This window comes from Leucopleurus acutus (genome assembly GCF_964270905.1).
Source record: "Leucopleurus acutus genome assembly, chromosome: 12".
Lineage (NCBI taxonomy): Eukaryota > Metazoa > Chordata > Mammalia > Artiodactyla > Delphinidae > Leucopleurus > Leucopleurus acutus.
Genome location: NC_139154.1, coordinates 29,382,213 through 29,403,520, shown reverse-complemented (window position 1 = coordinate 29,403,520; position 21,308 = coordinate 29,382,213). Strand labels below are relative to the sequence as shown.

The following is a 21,308-nucleotide window of genomic DNA, read 5'->3' as shown; positions in this document are numbered from 1 at the left end:
TTCTGTTTCAAGTATAAGTCTTTTTAATGGATGGATTTTCAATGTGTATTTGGTTAAAATCACCTTTCAGGTAGGAGCAGTCATGTAGGCAAATTTCCTGGTTGTGAAAATAATGGTTGACCGTGACCCAGTGACCTTTCAGCCTGCCCTCCTTTCATTCACGTGTGTGCACGGTCCTGAGGGTGTAGCCGTCAGGCACGTCAGCCATCTGTCCACGGGGGCGCTGGAGCCCTTGCCTGCACACAGGCTGTCTCTCCATCCCATTCCCACCCGTCCTGTCACCCTCAGATCCTGCCACCGAGGCCGAGAGTAGCTGTCTCCGCAAGTTCCCAAGCAGAAGGTTACGTCTCTCTCAACAGGCCTGTTCGTTCCCAGACCTGTTTAATATTTAGCAGCAACCTTCTTGGGAACCAGTTTGGCTTTCAAATATTCATCACTTTGAATGCTTTGTCCTTCATAGAGTAAATGCTCTGCCAATTGGTATATTTTCATATATGATCCCTTAAAGTTTCCTCTTATAAAATGTGTTTTTTACATGCATTCATAATTTCATTGCATTTGCATGTCAAAGCGACAACTTTAGAGAGAAAACCAAGACATCTGAAATGAAAGCTTCTAATGCCACCCACTCAGTTGGGCCTGGGGCCCAACTGCCACGGGTTCATGAACGGCGTCTCTTGGACAGGTTTCTTCAGTGAGCTTGCATCTCACCTTATCCACTTGTTCCCGGGATGCGTGGTCAGCACTTTCCCCTCGTGGTGCCCACAGTGTTCGTAAAGCCTGTCTTCACCCTCTGGTGAAGAGTTGCGTGAGTGATGATTTATCACTGTCGATACATGACCCAGAAGGCAGACGCTTCACAGTATGGGGTGTCCTGTGTGAGTCTTAAAGCTGCATTGTCAGAAGGGTGTCTCCCAGGCTTCAATGTGAACTTAAGAGTATAATACTTCAGGAAAGAAATCACTATTTTTATTAAAATTAAAAAAAAAAAAAGACACATCTCTGTATCATGGAGTAGAACACAAATTTCACCCAGACTTTCAAGCTCGATCAGGGAACTCGAAGGAAACTGGCTGCCTCCAATTGTCCTTGGGGCCCCCACAGGTCTGGGCAGACACTTACTTGCATAGTCCCCCACCTTCCAGGGGGACTTGCGAGGCTGTCTGGGCCGGAGTCCAGGGGCCCCTCCCGTCCCCTGACTCCAGCCTACCCCTCGGTGGGGTGTTCCTCCAGACTGCACTTGAGGACAGAAAGGGACAGTGCTTTCCTATGAAAGTGCCGGGGCTCGAGGCAGGCTCGGGGCTGGGAGCCTGGGCCTGGTCCAGAGGAGGCTCGGGGGCTGGCTGAGCGGCTGCCGCCCCGCCCAGCAGGAGGCACCAAGGGGAGCCGGTGGCGTTAGGATTCAGTGGCTCCCAGGGCCCCGACTTTGCGGGCCCCGTCCTGTCATCAAAGCGTGAATACCTCTTCAGACCCTCAGTCATCTCAAAATGATTTTATGGTGGGGTGATTAATCTGTAACTTATTTTCTGCAGAGACCAATTTCGTTTTCTCTCCCCCTTTTTCATCTGCTGTCAGCAGTTCTGTCGATACCACTTTGCGACCCTCGGCTGGAGTATTTAATACTGAAACCTTCCGATCGATTTCGACTGTCTTCATACCCGGCTCCTCTATTTTTTTTCTTATTGTTTGAGGATATTGCCGTCTGCGGTGAATCTAATCTTATGCTCACTGCATCATTACCTTTTGCAATTAAATTGGAGGCTCTCTGCCATTTATAATCGTTAGTGGAGCCCAGGGGAGGCCTGGGGCGGAGGTTCCATGGGGTCCTGGACCCCGATGAGGGCCAAGGCAGAGCCTCCCTGTTTGGGTCTGTGCGCGTGCACCTCTGGGTTCTAGTTCCTTTCACTGGCTGTGGAAAGAAGCAGCTTCTCCTGAGGTGCAGGGACGGCAGAGCGGGAGGAAGGGGGCCCGGTGTCACCCACTCAAGGTGCAGGCCTGGGGGCATTTGCCCACAGGAGCATTTCTTTGAAGGGAGAGAACGGGCTTCGAGGACACAGTGTATTTTCAGAAATTTCTAGTCCAAGGTTTACAGCGTACCACAGGAGGCCTGAGCACAGGCAGATGCGGGAGCAGGTGGTGACCGGAGAATCATTCCATGCAGCCATGCCCGCTGAGCCTGGAGCACAGAATGTGCTTGCTGTCTGGGGACAGAGCACTGGGTGCAGGCTGAGCCCCTTGGGACCAGGGCAGAGGCGGGTTGGGCCTGGTGGTGCGGCCCGGGCTCCCACTCCCTCACCCGTGGCCCTATCTTCCCCGGCTTCCTGGGCTCCGAGTGTGGCCACAGAGAGGAGGGAGGCTTGCTCAGCGGGCGGTCAGACCCTGCGGCGCGATCCTGGCAGGCTGGGTGCCCTCAGCGCAGCCAAGGCCGCATGGCCCGGCCTGGGGGCTCATCTCTGCCTCCGCCCTGATGGTCGCGGGACACGCCCATCCTCCAGACGCCCCAGGACCAGGGCCTCACTCCCGCCCCCCAGAGAGCAGGGGTCTGGACAGCAGCCCTAGATGAGGGTGCGTTTCTGTCACTCAAGCCCCTGGTCCCGTTGGGGAAGCAGGTCCTGGTGTTGCCTCCTTTCTTATTTGCAGGGCTAAGGTTTTTCTTTTTTCAACAGACTTTTATCTTTTAGAGTAGTTTTAGGTTCACAGCAAATTTGAGGGGAAAGTGCAGGGATTCCCCATCCCTCCCCACACAGTCCCCGGCAGACAGGGCAGTTACTACAGTGACGAGCCCACACTGACCTGTGGCCGCGCGTCTGCGGATTTGGACACGTGTGCTGACATGTATCCACCATTACAGATTCATACTTGGTATCTTCACTGCCCTAAAAATCCTCTGCTCCGCTAGCCCTCCCTCCCTCTAAGCCTGTGGCAACCACTGATCTTTTTACTGCGCCTGCAGTTCTGCCTCTTGCGAGTGTCCTAGAGCTGGGCTCGTACAGGGTGTAGCTTTTACAGGCCAGCTTCTTTCTCTAGTCACTGCATGTAAGGTTCCTCCGTGGCTTTTCATGGCCTGACAGTTCGTGTGCTTTTAGCGCCGGGAGATATTCCATTGTCTGCAAGCTTCTTCATTTTGATAAAGTTCAGGACATGAGTTTTACAGATTGTGCCTCGGGTGTCAGGTCTGAGGACTCTGTGAACAGCCTTGGACCTTGAAGTTTTTCTCCTGTGTTTTCCCTACGGGTTTACAGTTTGCATTTTACATTTCAGCCACGGTCCATCATGAATCGGTGTTGGTAGACAATGCCTGTACCCTCTCTGGGGGCTCAGGTGAGGACAGAGTCTCGGGGCCTTCGCTGTCCTGGGTGGGGTGTCTGTCTGGAGCAGAGCAGTTGTCGAGAAGTTTCCTGTCTCTCGGGGCTGCCCTTCCTGGCCCCTGGGCTGCAGGGAGCAGCGTTCCTGGAGCTTTGGGGGTCTGTCCCCAGGGGTGTTTCTGGGTTGGGGCCCATGTGGGAGAGAAAACACAGACCCTCGACACTGTGTGTTCCTCGTGCCCCAGGGCCCTCCCTGGTCAACCTGTTCCCCACCTGTGTTTGTTCTGTGTATAAAGTTCCTGGGTTTTGCTGCACTTGGTGGGAGCTGTAAAGAAAAGTGTATCTGCCCCACCCTTCCAGCCGCAGGCGTCCCTGAAGGGAATTTGAAGGTCACAGCCCTCCTCTGGGCCCCTCACTTCCCTCCCTGCCATACCTGTGATGCCCGAGGGCATGACAGCTCTTGCCTCTAATGAGAGGAAAGTCCTGCCACCCCAGGTGCCTCAGGGGCATCACTGGCTGGGGGCAGACGCGGGGCTGTGGGGGCTCCCTGGACCCGCTGTGCAGGCGTGGTCAGGACTCACTGAGGGTGCAACAGCCTGCCCTTGCTCACTCATTTTAAAGTAGCTCCTTTAAAGAGAGGCCCAGGCCTCGGATCCTGTAATCTGACCCCTCGCTTCACAGGTGAGAAGAGTGAGGCCCAGGAAGCAAGGGACTGTCCGAAGGTGGCCTGGGTGACAGATGTGGGTCTGCAGTTCAGGCCCGCTCTGCCCCGTCGTCCCACAGAGACGTGTACTGAGGGCCTCTCGTGCACATGCGCCCAGCCGACCCTCCTGCAGAGCTCGCGCTTGGAATCTGCGTGTCCTGGATGGGCAGCCGCATTTTGTCCTGTGAACGTGGATGAGATTTTGGGAAACACTCAAAAGTTATTTGGAGCAAAATCTAGTAAATAAGATAGTTAAGCAAGCTTTATAATGTAAAGCTAGTTAGTGGAAACCATGTTCAAACTCTCTGAAAACTGGTTTTCTTTCTTTCTTTTTTTTTTTTCATTTTTATTGGAGTAGAGTTGATTTACAATGTTGTGTTAGTTACAGGTGTACAGCAAAGTGCATCAGCTATACATATATCTACTCTTTTAAAAATATCTTTAGATTCTTCTCCCATATAGGCCATTACAGAGTATTAAGTAGAGTTCCCTGTGCTACACAGTAGGTACTTATTAGTTATCTTTTTTTTTTTTATTGGGGTATAGTTGCTTTACAATGTTGTATTACTTTCTGCTGTACACCGAAGTGAATCAGCTACATGTATACATATATCTCCTCCCTCTTGAACCTCCCTCCCCTCCCATCCCGCCCATGTAGGTTATCACAGAGCACCGAGCTGAGCTCCCTGTGCTATACAGCAGGTTCCCACTAGCTGTCTGTTTTACACATGGTAGCGTATATATGTCAATCCTAATCTCCCAATTTGTCCCACCCTCCCCTTCCCCACTCTGTGTCCACATGTCTGTTTTCTACGTCTGTGTCTCTATTCCCGCCCTGTAGATAGGTTCATCTGTACCATTTTTCTAGATTCCACATACATGCATTAATATATGATATTAGTTTTTCTCTTTCTGACTTACTTCACTCTGTATGACAGCCTCTAGGTCCATCCACATCTCTACAGATGACCCAATTTCGTTCCTTTTTATGGTTGAGTAATATTCCATTGTATATATGTACCACTTCTTCTTTATCCGTTCATCCATTGATGGACACTTAGGTTGTTTCCGTGTCCTGGCTATTGTAAATAGTGCTGCAATGAACATTGGGGTACATGTGTCTTTTTGAATTATGGTTTCTTAGGGTATATGCCCAGTAGTGGGATTGCTGTGTCGTATGGTAGTTCTATTCTTAGTTTTCTTTTTTTTTTTCTTAGTTTTTTAAGGAACCTCCATACTGTTCTCCATAGTGGCTGTATCAATTTACATTCCCACTGACAGTGCAAGAGGGTTCACTTTCTCCACACCCTCTCCAGTATTTACTGTTTGTATATTTTTTGATGATGGCCATTCTGACTGGTGTGAGGTGATACCTCACTGTAGTTCTGATTTGCATTTCTCTAATGATTAGTGATGTTGAGCATCCTTTCATGTGTTTGTTGGCAGTCTGTATGTCTTCTTTGGAGAAATGTCTATTTAGGTTTTCTGCCCATTTTTGGATTGCGTTGTTTGTTTTTTTGATATTGAGCTGCATGAGCTGTTTGTATATTTTGGAGATTAATCCCTTGTCAGTTGCTTCATTTGCAAATATTTTCTACCATTCTGAGGGTTGTCTTTTCGTCTCGTTTATGGTTTTCTTTGCTGTACAAAAGCTCTTAAGTTTCATTAGGTCCCATTTGTTTATTTTTGTTTTTATTTTCATTATTCTAGGAGGTGGGTCAGAAAAGATCTTGCTGTGATTTATGTCAAAGAGTGTTCTTCCTATGTTTTTCTCTAGGAGTTTTATAATGTCTGGCCTTACATTTAGGTCTTTAATCCATTTTGAGTTTACTTTTGTGTATGGTGTTAGGGAGTATTCTAATTTCATTCTTTTACATGTAGCTGTCCAGTTTTCCCAGCACCACTTATTGAAGAGCCTGTCTTTTCTCCATTGTATATTCTTGCCTCCTTTGTCATAGATTAGGTGACCATAGGTGCGTGGGTTTATCTCTGGGTTTTCTATCCTGTATCATTGATCTATATTTCTGTTTTTGTGCCAGTACCATACTGTCTTGATTACTGTAGCTTTGTAGTATAGTCTGAAGTCAGGGAGCCTGATTCCTCCAGCTCCATGTTTCTTTCTCAAGATTGCTTTGGCTCTTTGGGGTCTTTTGTGTTTCCATACAAATTTGGTATATAGTAGCATGTATTTGTCAGTCCCAATCTCCCAATTTATCCCTCCCCTGCCTTATCCCCTGGTAATCATAAGTTTGTTTTCTACATCCGTGACTCTACTTCTGTTTTGTAAATAAGTTCATTTGTACCCCCTTTTTTTTTTAGATTCCACATATAAATGATATCATATGATATTTGTCTTTCTGTGTCTGACTTAACTTCTCAGTATAACAATCTCTAGGTCCATCCATGTTGCTGCAAATGGCATTATTTTGTTCTTTTTTATGGCTGAGTAATATTCCATTGTGTATGTATATATACCACAACTTCTCTGTTCATGGACAGAAAACTGGTTTTCTTGTGAGACTCGTAAAAAGGTATTCCAAAATATATTGAGTGGTGTCTGCATTGTTACCATAATAATACCTTTAGAGCCACAGCTCTCAGACAGCAGTCCTTTGAATTTATGTTTTAGGGTATTTGTTTAAAAAAAAGAAGCCATGAACTCTAAGAAAACATGGATTTAGTAACATATCTTACTATCATAGCTTAATAGCTGCATATGCCTTTTGGTTTTGTAAATATTGGAGACAATGAGTAGTTTTTAATCTTCCAGGTGGATCTTGGAAAAAATCATTAGATGCAGAATGGGCTGAACGGAGGTATTTAGCTAGGAAGTGTTTCCTGAGCTTGCAAAAGACTTCTTTCTATAAGAAAGAGTAAATGTACATTTAGAAACTATGAGTGGGTGAGAAAAAGCAGCTGCTGAGCTGGGAGGGCTGACGTGCTTGTCACTGACATTGGGGTTGAATGCCTGCCGTGGCCACACAGCCTGGGGTGTGACAAATACGGAGATATTGTCTCTGCTTTTTTGTAGTTTGCCACCAGTTACAGGGGCTGTAGTGTGCAGATAAGCCTTTAATTCAAATGTTCAGGTTTTCCTGGAATAGGCTGGGGCAGGCGTGGGCCAGTGGCTAAGGGGACGTGGGGGACGGGGGACACGTGGACATGGGGCAAACACCGACAGTTGAGTCAAGTCCTACTCACAGTGTGACCTTGGGCGAGTTGCTTGGCCGTCCAAGCCCCAGCGTCCACATCTGTAGAGTAGGGCAGTTTAACAGTAACATTATGTGAGGACAACATCCCCCATGGTGCCTGGTGCGCTGCGAGCGGTCTATATAGGCCTGATGGAGGGATGCACGCACGCGTGGACGGATCGAGCGGCTAGAATATGCGGTCTCCACAAGTGGATTACAACTGAGCGTCGGGTTACCCAGTAGGATCCTAGTGCAGAGGCAAGAGGTACAGGGCGGAGAAATCGAGGTGCCGAAAAGCAGTCTGTGTTTACTTGGTAATTAGGTTACTTGCCCCGAAGTCAGCAAGTGCTAATCACAGTTCAGACAGCAAGCAGCAGTGAGCTCTGCTTGGTACGGAGCTCCTGGTGCTCTGAGCTTCATTGTTCCTCCCTCTTCTTCCCTCTCCAAAGAATGACCTACAGGGAGGTCTGTCTCTCCAGCACATCACTAGTGTATCACTGGTGTGACAGAAATACTTGTTACATTCTCGTCCATCTTGGCCAAAAACTTTAAATCTGCCCTCACAACCTTTCCCGTTTTGAGTATGGAGCCGAGGTCAAGCCCACATTTGTGGGTGTCGGACGCACGTTTTTCTCCACAAGGGAGAGGTTGGGTTTTGGTGCAGCAAAGGGGAAAAGCCCTTTTAGTTCTGTTCTTCTCACAAATAAAGTCTTGTTGGAAATGAACTAAAAATAAATTGCAAATGACCTCAAGTTCCTCACCCGTGCTGGCACCTGCTGCCTTGTGTGCATTTTCTAAACACAGGAGGACTCTGCTTTCCAGGAGGCTGCCCTCAAAACCTTCCCGTGTCAGCTCTGTGGAGCGGGAACGCTTCTTCTGGGCTGGCAGAGTCCTTGACTGGGTGTGGGAGCTGCCAGCCCTGTTGGGTGTGGGTCTGGTGTGGGCCACGTGCAGGGGAGGGGGCCCGCCTTCCCTGACCCTGGCAGCAGGGGCGGGGGCGGCAGCACCCTTTCTTCCACGTCCTGAGGGTAGCGATGGGCCTGGGGGAGTCCTGTGGAGCCCCATTCCCACCACGACCCTGGACCCACCCTGTGCGCCAGAAGGGGCACCCCGCCCCTTCTGCCCTGTCCCTGAAGGTGGGGCACAGCTCCAGGCAGTGTCTGGGCTTTTTAGAAATGTCATCTCATGGAATCCTTATAGCCTTGGGGGGCAGATTCTTTAATATCCCTGTCTTACAAGTGAGACACAGGAGAGAAAGCCAGGCCTCAGAGGGACAAAGTAACTCGTCAGGTTACTCACTAGGCAGCAGAGCGGGGACCCAGCTCAGGGGTCCTGCTCAAAGCTGGGGCTGCCGTTCCCACAGCTGGAGGCATCCCCGATGGCGTTGTCTCAGAGGGATCACAGGTGTGTCGGTTAGAATGCATTTGGCTGCAGGACATAAGAAGTGACTTAGATAAAGAGGAGGTTTAATCATCTGCTGTAACAAGAAACATGGAAACAAAGCCCCTCTGGGGTTGGTTAATTCAGTGTCTCAACAGCAGAGGACCCAGATACTCTGCATGTTTCTGCTCTGCCATGTCCACGTGTCACTGCTGTCCCCCGTCATGACCGCAAGGTGACTGCAGCGGTTCCAGGCGTCACATCCAGATTCCCACCACATCCACAAGGAGAAAGCAGATTTCCTTCCCACGTCTCCCTCGGTTTGAAAGGAAAGCCTTTCTTGGAAGTCCCTCTGTCCCCTTTTCAGGCACGACCGTGTGTCCAGGCCTAAACCTGTCTTTGGCAAGGGGAGCAAGCCCGTCAGCCCTGGCTCAGGGCCGTCTCAGTCCCCGGGGGCGCTGCGGGGTCTGACGGGAAGAGGGGCTCCGGTGGTGGTGGCGTCTGCTGTGTGACAAGCTGCTGTCTCCTGGCAGCTTGGGCCGGGGCACGCGGTGGACTTGCCTGCGTGGACACTTTAGGTCTCTTACGCTCGAAAGCTGCAGCCCTGCTGTGGCTTCGCCGAGGCTCTCCTTCCAGGGGGTGCGGTGGCGCTCTCTGTCCCCTCTGGTCCTGTGTCACCCTCAGTGCTGATGAGCACATGCTCGGTCCCGTGTCCTCTAGGCCTGCCCCCTCCCCAGGTCTGGTCCCCTGTCGGCGCCGTGGGGCTTGTTGGTGGGGGTGCAGCTTTGGTCTTTGGAAACTCATGCCTCCCTTGAGCCGCTCCTGAAGGCTCCAGTCACAGCATTTTGTTCATAGAAGGTGCCTCTCTTGCTCTTGTCCTGCACTAGTTACTCCTTCAGAGAGGATTTGGGGAGCCTTTAATCATTCCTTCTGGACTGGGAAGCACTGAATATTTCTCTTTAATGCTGGGAAGCAGAGTACTGTGTGCATCGCACCCTCTGGAGTTCTTGCTGAGTTCTGTCTCTGTCTCACCAGGAAACCAGAAAAAGTGATTGATTAACCTTACGACTTGCACCATGCTGGCTGCCCTGAGTAGCACCTTAAAAATTGATGGTGAGATCTCTTCCAGGTTTTCATTAAAATCTACCTTGCAGACGTCTCGGCACCTGTGGGCATGGCGTTCTGTTGCCCTGGTGTTTCCTGCACTAGACTGTGCAGTGGAGCTGGAACTGGAGCTGGTCCTGTTCTGCACTGCGGCTGTGTGGCCCAGCGCAAGACACTTACCCTCTCTGTGAAGTAGGGGGCTGGGCAGGGGCCGCCTCTCAGCTACTGAGTTCACTCGGAGTCTCCCCTGCCTCAGGTTAACACCTTATCAGTTATCTGTGCTTCCTAACAAATGACCACCCAGTTAGTGCTTCCCGCTGCCCACCATGGCCATCACGTGGTTTCTGCGGGGACAGTCAAGAGCCCGCAACCTCAAGTCTCTCGTGAGGCCGCAGGCCAGGTGTCAGTGGGGCTGGCGTCTCGTCTGAGGGCTCTACCGGGAGGACCTGCTCCCGAGCTCACGGACGCGTTTGTGGCAGGATGCGGTTGGACCCAGGGCCTGGGTTTCTCGCGGGCTGTTCCTCAGTGTGGGTTTTGGAAGCAGACAGTGCGTGTTAAGTTTTGCTGATTTAACTTCTGCCTGAGCCCGGATGGAGTCAGAGTAGAGCAAGTACAGAGAGCTTTGCTGGCAGTGTCGTTTGTTAGGATCCGACCTGAGTGCTTCGCGCACTGTTACGGATCTTCCCCGCTTGGCACACTGCATGGTGCTTCCCACAGCAGCCTCTTCAAGAATTCACTCTGCTGAGTTTACCGTGCCTGTCTTCTGATGATAGGACCTTCTGTGTTCATGCTTCCGAAGAGTTTGATAGTGAATCCACGTGTTTGATAGAAAATTAATTAGAACACTGAATGCTGATTAGTTAGAAAATATACTGAACCTTTTTTTATTTAAGTATAGCTGGTTTACAATGTAGTGATTCACAATTTTTAAAGGTTATACTCCATCTATAGTTATTATAAAATATTGGCTACACCCCCTGTGTTGTACACTACATCCTTGTAGCTTAATTTTATACATAATAGTCTGTACCTCTTAATCCCCTCCCCCTACATTGTCGCTCCCCTTCCCTCTCCCCACTGGGAACCCCTAGTTTGTTCTCTATACCCGTGAGTCTACTTCTTTTTTTGTTATAGTCCCTAGTTTGCTGTATTTTTTAGATTCCACATATAAGTGATATCATGCAGTATTTGTCTGTCTGTGTCTGCATGATACCCCCCACGTCCATCCATGTTGCTGCAAAAGGCAGAATTTCACTCTTTTATGGCTGAGTTGTATACTCAACCGTTTTATGTACCTGATTGTTGATCTTACTTAACTACTCTTCAGAAAACTGAAATGGCGCCTGTACATGTTTCTTTTGGCTAGTTTTTTTTCCCTAAAGGAGAGGCCATAAAACTGTTTCTTGGTTGGTGCTGTCAATGTGGATGTTAAACGTCCAGCACAGCTGGAAAAGCTGAAGCCCAGTGTGGAAAAGCTCACCCTGTGTGTCTGATGCTCGTGTTTTAGGCCCATTTCAGGGTATGGGGCTCTGTGCCGCCGTCCCTCTTCAGGAGGCTGTGCCTGTCACTGCTGCGGGCAGGGCCGAGATGCCCTCTGCGCACACCAGCTCACTGGCCGTCCCTTGTGGCTGAGAGTCCAGGTCCTGCGTTGTGAGGCTCCTGCCACCGCCCCTTTCTGCTCCGTGGCTTTGCGGTGGCCGCACCGTGTGGTCCCCTCTGTGTCCTGCCTGGGGGCCGGGCCTCCTCCCTGTGACCTGTCCACTCTCTGTGCCCCCCACGTGCCCCTGAAGGCGATGGCACCCCTGATCCTGGGCTGACTTGCCTCTGCTGCTCAGATGACCAGAGAAGGAGAAGCCGTGGCCCGTGATGCAGGGGAAAAGGGGCGGGACCACTGCCCATCATCAGAGGAGCAGACCCTCCGCCACCCCCAGCCCCTCGGCCCTTGCTGACCCCTCCCGGCGGGCTCCCCACCCGGCTGAGCCAGTCGACATCCTCCAGGAGATTGGGGGTGAGACTGAGGGTCAGTGGGGTCCCCCGTGGGGCCCTCTTGTGGGGTGTCTGGCGCGGGCGCTCCATGGGTGGCCGTGAGGGTGCTGGCCTGGAGGGGAGGCACTGGGAAGGCCCTGGGTTTGGGTCCCCGACGTGGCCCTCTCTGCCAAGCTAGCTCAGGCCCGGTTCTGCCCAGGTGGCCCGAGCCGCGGCCTGGGCAGCAGGTGTTGCCAGGTCTCGTGGGAGCACCCAGGCCCTGCTGGCCGGCGGCCCCCTTTCTGTCCCTCAGCCGCTCTGTCCTTCCTGACGTCTCGCCCGGCCTCTGGCTCTTCTCGCCCCGCGGCGCTGTCCTCGGCCAGGCTCAGTTCTACGCCCGCCATCGGGCATGCTCCACGGGCGGAGCGCTGCTGGGTGCGGCTCTGCGTGGCCACTGGGAGCTTCCTGGGGGTGTGCCCCCCTCGAGGCCCCGCCTCCCCCGCTGAGCTGTCGGCTTGGCTGCTCTCCCTGCGCCTTCTCCCCACTCCAGGCGCCCCGGGGCCTGTCTCGGGTGATGGCTGCCCCCTGGAGCCTCCCTGGCAGCTTGAATGTGAGCCCTGGGAGTGCCCAGAGCGCGGGCACTTCCTCCTTGAGGTGCGGGTGGGCACCCCTGTTTCATTCCGTCGCCGCCGTGCCTGGTTGGGTCCCCCCGACACTAACACAACACACATGTCTCGCCCAGACCAGACTAACCCTTTAACTTCTGTGGAGAGGAGATTAATAAGTGGTGCTCGGTCTGTAATGGCAGAACAGGTATTTTAACTGGGGTCTTATAAAACAAGAACCCCCGCTTTTCCAGGGGGCGGGCTCTCTCCTCCGCTGCCTCGTTGGGCTGTGGGCAGGGGGTGGGGCGGGGGAGGGCAGGGCTGGGGCCCAGGAGCTGGGCAGGCACCCGGGACGACACAGGAGCCGCCTGCGCGTCTCCTTAGAGATGTGACGTGTCCCTCCCGTCCCTCCCCCCGCGCTCACGGGCACAGACACCCGTCCTCCTTCCTCCCGTCAGCTCTAGCCCTTCAGTCCCCGGGAGGGGGGTGTGTGCGCCCGCGAGGACTTCAGAGGCCCATCATCCACGTGATTTGCTGAATCAGTGAGGCAGGAAAATGGGTTTTTGTGAGAAGGATTTTTCTGGGGCAGGTTGAGACACGAAACTGTCCAGAACCGAGAGAGGCGAGCTGCTGCTGCCAGCTGCTCAGCGTGTCCTGGCTGGGCGACCTCTGCTGCAGTGGGTGCTAGAGTAAGCGGGGCTCTCACCCGGAAGTTGTTTTTAAAGATGTGCCCGCTGTCAGGCTTCTTAACTGGGCCAGGCTCTCTGGAGCGGAAACTGGCTGTTTTCCCCAGGCTTCTGCTCCATCCCCTCGCACTGACCGCCCACTCCGTGCGCCCACCCCGGCTGGGGCCAAGTCTGGGGCCCGATGACACCCTCGGGCCTCTGTCCAGTGCTGCCATGGCCGTGCCCGGGTCCCTCTCAGAGGGTCCGCAGGGTGAGGCTAGTGTTCAGGGTAAAGTGAAGTGAATCACGGGGGGTCGAGTAACCTGAGGACCACAGACAAGCCTGGAGCCCTCCTGCCTCCAGACGCCACCGTGTGATAGGCCTTTGTGCATAAGATCGTAGACGGCAAGCGGGAGGGCCGGTGGGGCAGCGGGGTCGGGGGCGGAGGGGGCCCTTCTCCCAGGCTTGCACCAGGGCCCGGCCTCGACTGCACTGGTGGTCTCGAGGGTCTCCGCTGTCCGTTACCTGTTGGGGTTTAGTTAACCCCCGAGTAACGGACGCTGAGATCCTCGCGGCAGGGAGGGGAGGGCACACGTCTGAGCACATGTCTGGGTGGGTCGCAGCCTTTTGTCCTCCTCCACCTGGGGTTGGCCGTGCGGACCGGCGGGCCTCGTCCTTGGTTTTGGAGGAAGCCAGACGGAGCTGGTGCGTGTTGTCTTCAGATTTGAGCGGATTCTCCCTAATCCCACACTGGCAAGTCCTGTCTGATAGAGGCTCTATTAACGTGCCTTCTATTTTTTGCTGTGTTCAGTTTTATATTTTTTTTTCCAAATAAGGTTCAAACATTCTTGCCTTCTAAGAGGAGGAAACAAAAACAGAGCTTCCTAATTATTTTCAGTAATTATCTTCAATGATAGCCCACACAAGATATCCTCTTAAATGCTCTGAATAGAGTTCAAATTACTTGTCTTTCCTTCTTCCTTTGAAAACATCACCCAATTTGCAGCTGGCCAGTTCGGCGTCCCTGGAAGGGAAGGGACAGCTGAAGTTCACCACGGGGCGGTGGAGCCCGCATCACAACTGCACCCAGGTGGCCACGGCGAACGACACGGCTGTCCGAGGGTGGGACACGCGGACCATGAGGTCAGTGACGGCCCCTCCCCTCCCTGCCCCCCGCGCCCATCCACCAGGGCTCGTGTGCTGAGGCCATGTGGCTTGTCTGTGTTGGCCTCGGGCTTGTGGGAAGTCGTACGCCTCGTTCTCTTTCTCCGCCCCACCTTGAGTGCACCCGCGCCGTGGGTCCTGTTCCTGTGGGCGCCCTTCGGCGGCAGCGGGGGTCTCCGGTGGAGATCAAGGTCAGGCTTTTGTAGCAGCTCAGGCCTGAGGTGGTGACCGCAGACTCTCGGTCTCCGTGGTCGGCGACCACAGGTGAGGGCTGCCGTCCCCTGGTTAAGCATGGAGCTCGACCATCTCTGCACCTTCAAGGTGCACACCCATGGGGCGGTCGTAGTTTGTCATTTAAGTCATTACGCACACAGCTAGTGCTTCTAATGGGACACGGGAGAGCTGCTTTTCTGTGCCAGGTGTGGCGTTGACAGCGAAGGAGTGGTGGTGTGCACACTGTTGTCATGGCAACAGGGCCCTGCAGTCTTTTTTAAGATACAGTTTATCCCCTCAGCACACCGTAATTTATCACTAAGCCACAAAGATGGATGTCGTGAAATAGCTCGTGTTGCCTTTGAGGGTGGGGGCCCAGCTTTAAATCTAGGTCCATGGCCCCTCTGGAAGCGCAGGGGGTAATCAATATTCGACGTGTGTGTGTGTGTGTGTGTGTGTGTGTGTGTGTGTGTGTGTGTGTGTGCGCGCGCGCGGGGGCGGGGCGGGGGGGTTGTTGGGTTTCCTATCAGAAGCTGAAAGCTATGCGCTTGGATGTCGGGACTGGAATCCATTCCTCCAGGGCCTGTGGCTATCTTTTCCTGTTTTCATTGTTCTTTGAAGGATGTGTAGATTTCGGTATCTAGATGAGAACCTTGAAGACTGACATTACAGACCCCAAAGCCAGGGGGCAGGAGGGGCCCTGGGAGGCGGGGCCCTGGGAGGCAGCGCCCTGCTGCCCCCTTGCCTGCTGTCCCTGGGGGGGATGGGCAGCAGGCGACCCGGGGGCTCTTCTCCTTGGCGTTGTGTCTCTTCTGCAAACAGCCTGGGTGTTGGTGCTTTCAGTGCTGCTTCTGGAATGTATTGTGCTTTTGTATTCAGATCGCTGCCCCCAGAACCCCAGGAAAGCCTGAGTTGATACTCTCTGCCTGTGTGACTCCCCCCAGCTCCCTAGGACCTCGCCGGGCTTAATTTTATTCATTTCCCTGTTTCACTCGGAAGATCTTAAGGTTCGGGTATCTTATTTTAGGAAAAAATATTAGGCTATTGGGAAGGTTCAGGATGTAAAAACCGGTTCAAGATTTAAAAGTGGTTTGGGGCCAGAAAACCCAACATGGGAGAAAAGATGAAAAGGACTGAGGTCATCTGGTGTGAGATGGGACTGTGGAGACCTTGGTTTCGGGTGAGGGAGCTGGTTACGGGAGCAGTCCCAGTGGGAGCCGTGCAGAGCACGAGGTCCAGTGTTTGCAGGAGAGGTGAAGTCACAGCCGAGGGAGGAAGTGGAGCGGGCAGAGTGGACCGGGTGACTCGCGGGGCCGACTCTGGGACTGGCGGGGGCCCCTGTCCATCCTGCTGGGACACAAGCTCTTCGTCTGAAGCCACTGTCCTGCCTCAGGTGACCTGCACCTCTGGTTTGCGTTTGTGATATCAGAGGGGGTCGCTGTAGGAGATGGAATATTCTGATTCCACACCCTGCAAGGAGCAGCCTGGAGGTGGATGGCGGGGCTTCAATTAGGTCTGTGTGTGCATGTGTGCCTGCACCTCTGTGCACACTGGTGCACCCACATGTGGGTGTGTACACATGCATGCGTGGGCATAGGTACCCATGCGTGTGCATGTGTGTACGGCTGGTGTGTGCATGCTTGTGCATTGTGTACACACGTGCAAGCACGCACACGTATGGGCACACGTGAGCTCTGAACAGCGGTGGGGCCGATTCGGCCCCATGCCCGCCCTCGCCCAGTGTCGGCACTGTGTTGTGTGCGAGGATGAGGCCCAGCCGTGACGAGCACTGTTTCCTTCGGTGTTTCTACAGCTTTCCCAACCTTTCCTTCCTTTTGACACCAACAGCGCTGTATTCCGCTTCCCAGCCCCTCCCTTTTCCTTCTGTCTCACTGCGTCCTTCCAGACGTTGGTCAGCCTTTCTGTCCGGAGTCTGTCTCTGCTTCTCCGTGGCAGTCTCATCCCTCCGGATTGCTCTCATCCTCAAGATTCCAGGTCACACCTTTGAGTGCCGCCAACCAGCCACCCTTCTGCAGGGTCGCAGGCGTGGCCTGCGCACAGGAGCGCCCCGCCTGGATCCTGCGCTGGACGAGAAGGTGCAGGGTGCAGTCACTGGCTTCCCTCGTCCCACCTCTTACCTGTGCCCATCCCCTCCACCCCTGCACAGCCAAATCTACTGCATTGAGAGTGCACACGGTCAGCTGGTGCGGGACCTGGACTTCAACCCCAACAAGCAGTACTACCTGGCCAGCTGCGGGGATGACTGCAGGGTGAAGTTCTGGGACACCCGCAACGTCACCGAGCCCGTCAAGACGCTGGAGGAGCACTCCCACTGGTGCGTTCCTCGCGGGAGGCTTGGGGGAGGGGCTTAGGCAATTTATTTTGCTAATTACTTCACCGTTTGGAAAGGCACAAACCAGCTTAGTTTGTGCTGCTGTGAATCATTCAATCAACCCCGTTTTATTTTTCCTAAAGGAACGCTAATTCCAAATCTGAATGTTTGTGATTCGTAAACATAGGAAAAGAAGGAAAACACTAGATTCTGTTTTCTCTTGAAATAGTGCCGGTTCAAATAGGCAAAAATGAGCATGCACAGATGTCCACGTGGCACTGTGCACAGCGCAGGGAGGCCGGGAGCTGCCCAGGGCCTGGCAGCAGGGGATTGGTCAAGTCCGTCCAGTGGCGTCACTGCAGCGGGGATGGTGCCGCTCTCAGAGGGAGTGCGGGATGGCCGTGTGCAGGGACATGCAGAGTGCCCGAGACTGGCCGTTCTCCCTGAGACGCTGTTTTTACGTATATGCCATGTGCTGGCTACTTTTTGCTAAGTGAAAGAGATCGAGTCATAGAAAATCGTGCATAGTATGAGCCAGTTTTTATTCAAATAAAGCATGTTGTGTGTACATGCTTGTGTGTGCTTGTATGTATGTGTGTGCTTATGTGTTTGTCTCCATGCGTGTGCTTGTGTATGTGTGCATGTTCGTGTGTACTGGTGTGTGTATGTATGCTTCTTTGTGCATGCATATGGGTGTGTATGCTTGTGTGTGTGTGCACTTGTGTGCATGTGCATATCTGTGTGTGTGTGTGTATTTATGTGTGTGTGTATAATGCTGGAGTATGGTTTGGACAGGTTCAGTGAGTGGCCGTAATTCCTGCGGTCTAGGGAGGCGCTCCGTCCCCTGGCCCCGAGCAGCAGTCCGGCTCTCCGCTGTCCCCTGGGTCCGCCGGCGGGCGGCCCAGCTCACAAGCTCTTGGGCCTAGTGACCCGGCCAGAGAGCAGCCCTTGGGAGGCTGCCCTGGGGTGCGACCTATGTCACAGGTTCTCTCTAGTCCGTATTTTGCTTCTTGGGCAGCCTTTGCCTTTAGAATTCTGGAAAGCCTGTGTGGCTCCTGAGCAGTAAACCTCCCCCCTGGGGTCCGTGCTGCCATTTGGTCTCCGTTAGTCAGGATTCAGAAGGTTTCAGAGCCGTGCTGTGCGCCTGCCCCTGCTGGGAGCCACCCACTGATAGACGAGCGGGTGGGACCCGGCCTCCCTGTCCTCCCACAGGGTGTGGGGCGTCCGATACAACCACTCGCACGACCAGCTCGTCCTCACGGGCAGCAGTGACAGCAGGGTCATCCTTTCCAACATGGTGTCCATCTCCTCCGAGCCCTTCGGCCACCTGGTGGATGACGACGACCTGAGCGAGCAAGAGGAGAGGTGAGCGCGCTCCGGTGCGGCGGCTCTCGGTGCATGGGCGTGGCTGTGGGCGTGGCTCGGTCCCTGCGGCTGGTGTCGGGCGTGTCCACCCGCAGGCGGGCTGCGGGCCATGGAGTCATGGAGTCGGGTAGGGCAGCCGAGCCGCGCCGTCCCACTGTGGCCTCTGAAACGCGTGTCTGTCCACGTTCTTACTGAGCGTCACACGTAAGGTTGTGAGGACCGTGGCCCGTCTGCAGCCCTGGGGAGTGAGAAGCGACCTCCGCCGGCCCTCGTAACACCCTGTGGGAGAGGCAGTGGCGGGCGTCCCTCCTGGCCGTGCTGTCCTGGATCGGGTCGTGGACTGGCCACCCTCGCTGGCAGGTGTCAAGGCGGGGACCTCGGGGCCAGACCTGTCCCGGCCCCCCCGCACTGCTTCCCCCGAGACGCTGGGTGCCGTGCGGGAAACCTCGCTGACTGTTCCCACGGCTTCACCATCTTGGCTGGGTATTTTCCAAACTCTTACCAATCCTAATTGCTCTGCTTGGAGGCTCTCTCTTCACAATGGGGTCGCACCCCGAGACTTGTGGGGTCCTGGGGTTCGGGGCTCACACAGGGCGGCCTGGTCCAGGGCAGCGGTGGCGGGGTGAGCCCGTGTCCTTTGTCAGCAACGTGGGTGTAAAGGAGACACGTCTTGTTCCTGGAGTAGATGCACCTTCGTGTGCGGCGGCTGCTTCCTGTTGTGATTCAGACGCTACCTGGAGTTGAGTCTCCCGCCTCCAGGGGAGGAGGTTCTGGAATAAAACCCTGTCGAGCTGAGTGGTCTGAGCCGTAAAATACGAGAGGGGTTTGTCGTTCTGTTTGGAGACTCTTCACACTTCTGCTGTCTGATTTCTTCCTCTGCCCACCTGAGATGAGCCTAAAATTCCTGTGTGAGAAGCTGGCTGGTGGCAGTCTACCGATTGTCTCTCTTGAGAGAAACGCAATCATTTTTCTGTTCAAACTGAGTATTTAGATACAGTTGCAGCGGCTTCAGTCCGGCAGCCTACCACGTGCAGGGCTTGGGTGTTTTCTACTGTCCTTTCTTCTCACGGCCAAGCAGGCGTCCGAGCCCTGTCTGTACCGGGAACAGAGCTGGTGGCCCCTTCGTTGGCCCCGTGTGTTAATCCAGGGGTCCTGCCTGCACGTGGGCAGCTTCAGAGAAGTGTACTAGGAAGGAAGGCGCGTGTGGCTGGCAGGCGTGCCGGGCAACGGCACTGGCACAAGGTGCCTCCACGGTTTCCCGCAGGCCTGCTCCTGGGGTTGGTCCCCATGTCTCAGTGAGTTCAGGAGAATGGGAGTCCCCTGAGGACTTGTATGCGGTGTCTGTACCTGGGCATTTGCAGGCCACCGCAAGTTGGCTTCCTGGGGGGGTCGGGCCGTGGGATGCCTGAGGGTCCGAGCCGGGGGGCACATGGAGCGGGCTGTCTCCTGGGAAAAGTCCCAGATTGCTGAGAGCTCCTTGGGTAGAAAGAACCACGAATTGGGGAGAAAAGTGCTGAGGAGGCCCTGCTGGGTGGAGAAGCAGCCCGGCGCGTGGCAGGCCTGTGACCTCGGAGGCCCAGGCGGGCGGCCCGGCTCCGCGTGCTCCCACACAGGGTCGCGCACGTGAGCGCCGCCCAGGCAGGCGTCCCAGGGAAGGGGCTAGCGACTCCCATGTGAACGGGGTGCCGGGAGGTGTCACAGCCCAGGCCAGGGCCTGCTGGCCTTCCGGCCCCTCACCCTCGTCCTGAGCAGGGTTCCCCATGCCCACCCCAGGGGGCTGTGCCGGCCGGTCCCCAGCTCCCTCTGGCAGACGTCACAGGAGTTTTGGCCGTTGTCCACTTAGCCTCATGAACGTTCCCCAGCCCCCGTCCCCCGAGCCCGAGCATGTCCTGCTGCAGAGCCGCGGAGGGAGGTGTTAGGCGGTAGGGGGCCCCCCACGAGCCGCGAGGGCCCACGGCTGGGGACGGGATGGCTCTGGGCTCCCGCAGGGGCGCCCCCGTTGGCCCCCTCGGCTCCTGGGGACTGCCCGATTGCGCAGGTGAGAAGACCAGGCCTGCTGCCACCGCTGGGCAGGGCGCCCGCCTCACTCACGCACGCGTGTCTCTGGTGCCTTGTAGGAGCCAGGAGCCTCCCCAGGACAGCGTCATTGCCACCTATGAGGAGCACGAGGACAGCGTGTACGCCGTGGACTGGTCCTCGGCCGACCCCTGGCTCTTTGCCTCCCTGAGCTATGACGGGAGGCTGGTCATCAACAGGGTGCCCCGGGCGCTGAAGTACCACATACTGCTCTGACCTGCCAGGCCGTCCTTGGGCAGCTTCCCAGCCGCGGGCAGCCGTGTGGCGGGCGTTGGCTTTCCAGGCGGAGCCCCGTCTGGGAGAGCCAGCATCACTCTGCTCTGATGTGAGCACCTGTGAATAGTGACGGAGCATCTGCCAGCCAACCACTGGCACCTGAAGTCTCCCGTTGATGGAAGCGGAAACACCGTCCCCAGACTGAGCTGGGGCTCCACGGGCTGGCCTCTGCCTGGTCACTGCCTACTTCCTCTTCTTGCTTTTAAGGCTGTCGGGAGTCTCACTGTAATTTGCTTCCATAATGTTGACTCATCTTTCTCTCAAGATTAAAAATGAAATAAAAGGAGCAGGGCCACGCTGCATGGGCTCCAGCTCTTCCTTCAGGAGCTCTGCCCCCGGTATGGCCCCACCACCCGGTCTCTGTTAATTTTCTCCATGCTGGCCCAGAAAAAAAGGCAGATGGGCCTCCCGTGCTTTGTCCTGGGCTTGACCTGCCCATGCTCGGGCCTGGCCTGGGGGAGCCCTGACGCTGTCAGTGACCAGGGGTCTCCTGCCGGCCTTGGGCCCCATCCCCGGGCATGGTGCCCCACTGGGTCCTGTTCCTTTACTCCGATGGCATCCTCATCGCCTGGAGGTTACATGCGTGTTCCCGGGTCATGCAGCACGCTTACCTGTTGAAACCCTACGTTGTCAGGTGATCCTAAAACTCTGAGCACGGGACTCTTGCCTATTCCTCCTCCCGTGGGTCCAGGGGTCTGTTCTGGGCGTGGCCTCACCCGCCCAGGTGTCACGTCTGTACGGAGATGGCTGTCAGGCATAGTCCTTTTTTCACAACGGGCTTCAGCTTGAGAATGGACTCGTTCTAAATGCTGAAGCCATCTGTCGTCCCCGGAGTGTCTGTGTGGTGGTTTCTAGCTGCACTGTGAGCCCAGAGAGGCACGTCTGGGTTTTGTTTCTTTTTTTCAGGGTAAGAGTTTGTGGGCAGAGTGGGGACCGTGGGTGAGCGGAGGACAGACGGGGCTGT

At 54.8% G+C, this 21,308-nt stretch overlaps 1 protein-coding gene across 3 annotated transcripts in view; it reads left to right on the top strand.

The window, feature by feature from the left end:
• Window positions 1–20,630, top strand: part of EIPR1 (EARP complex and GARP complex interacting protein 1) — an 88,057-nt gene extending 67,427 nt beyond the window's left edge. For 2 of the 3 annotated variants that reach the window (XM_082851467.1, XM_082851468.1), the window contains 4 exons: window positions 13,925–14,061; window positions 16,463–16,630; window positions 17,840–17,992; window positions 20,110–20,630. In XM_082851467.1, coding sequence (XP_082707593.1) covers window positions 13,925–14,061; window positions 16,463–16,630; window positions 17,840–17,992; window positions 20,110–20,284 — 633 coding nt within the window. In that variant the 3' untranslated portion in view covers window positions 20,285–20,630. Of the gene's footprint in view, window positions 1–13,885; window positions 14,062–16,462; window positions 16,631–17,839; window positions 17,993–20,109 lie in introns of all 3 variants that reach the window. The other variant, XM_082851469.1, reaches the window with a different exon arrangement.
• The last annotated feature ends 678 nt before the right edge of the window (window positions 20,631–21,308 follow it).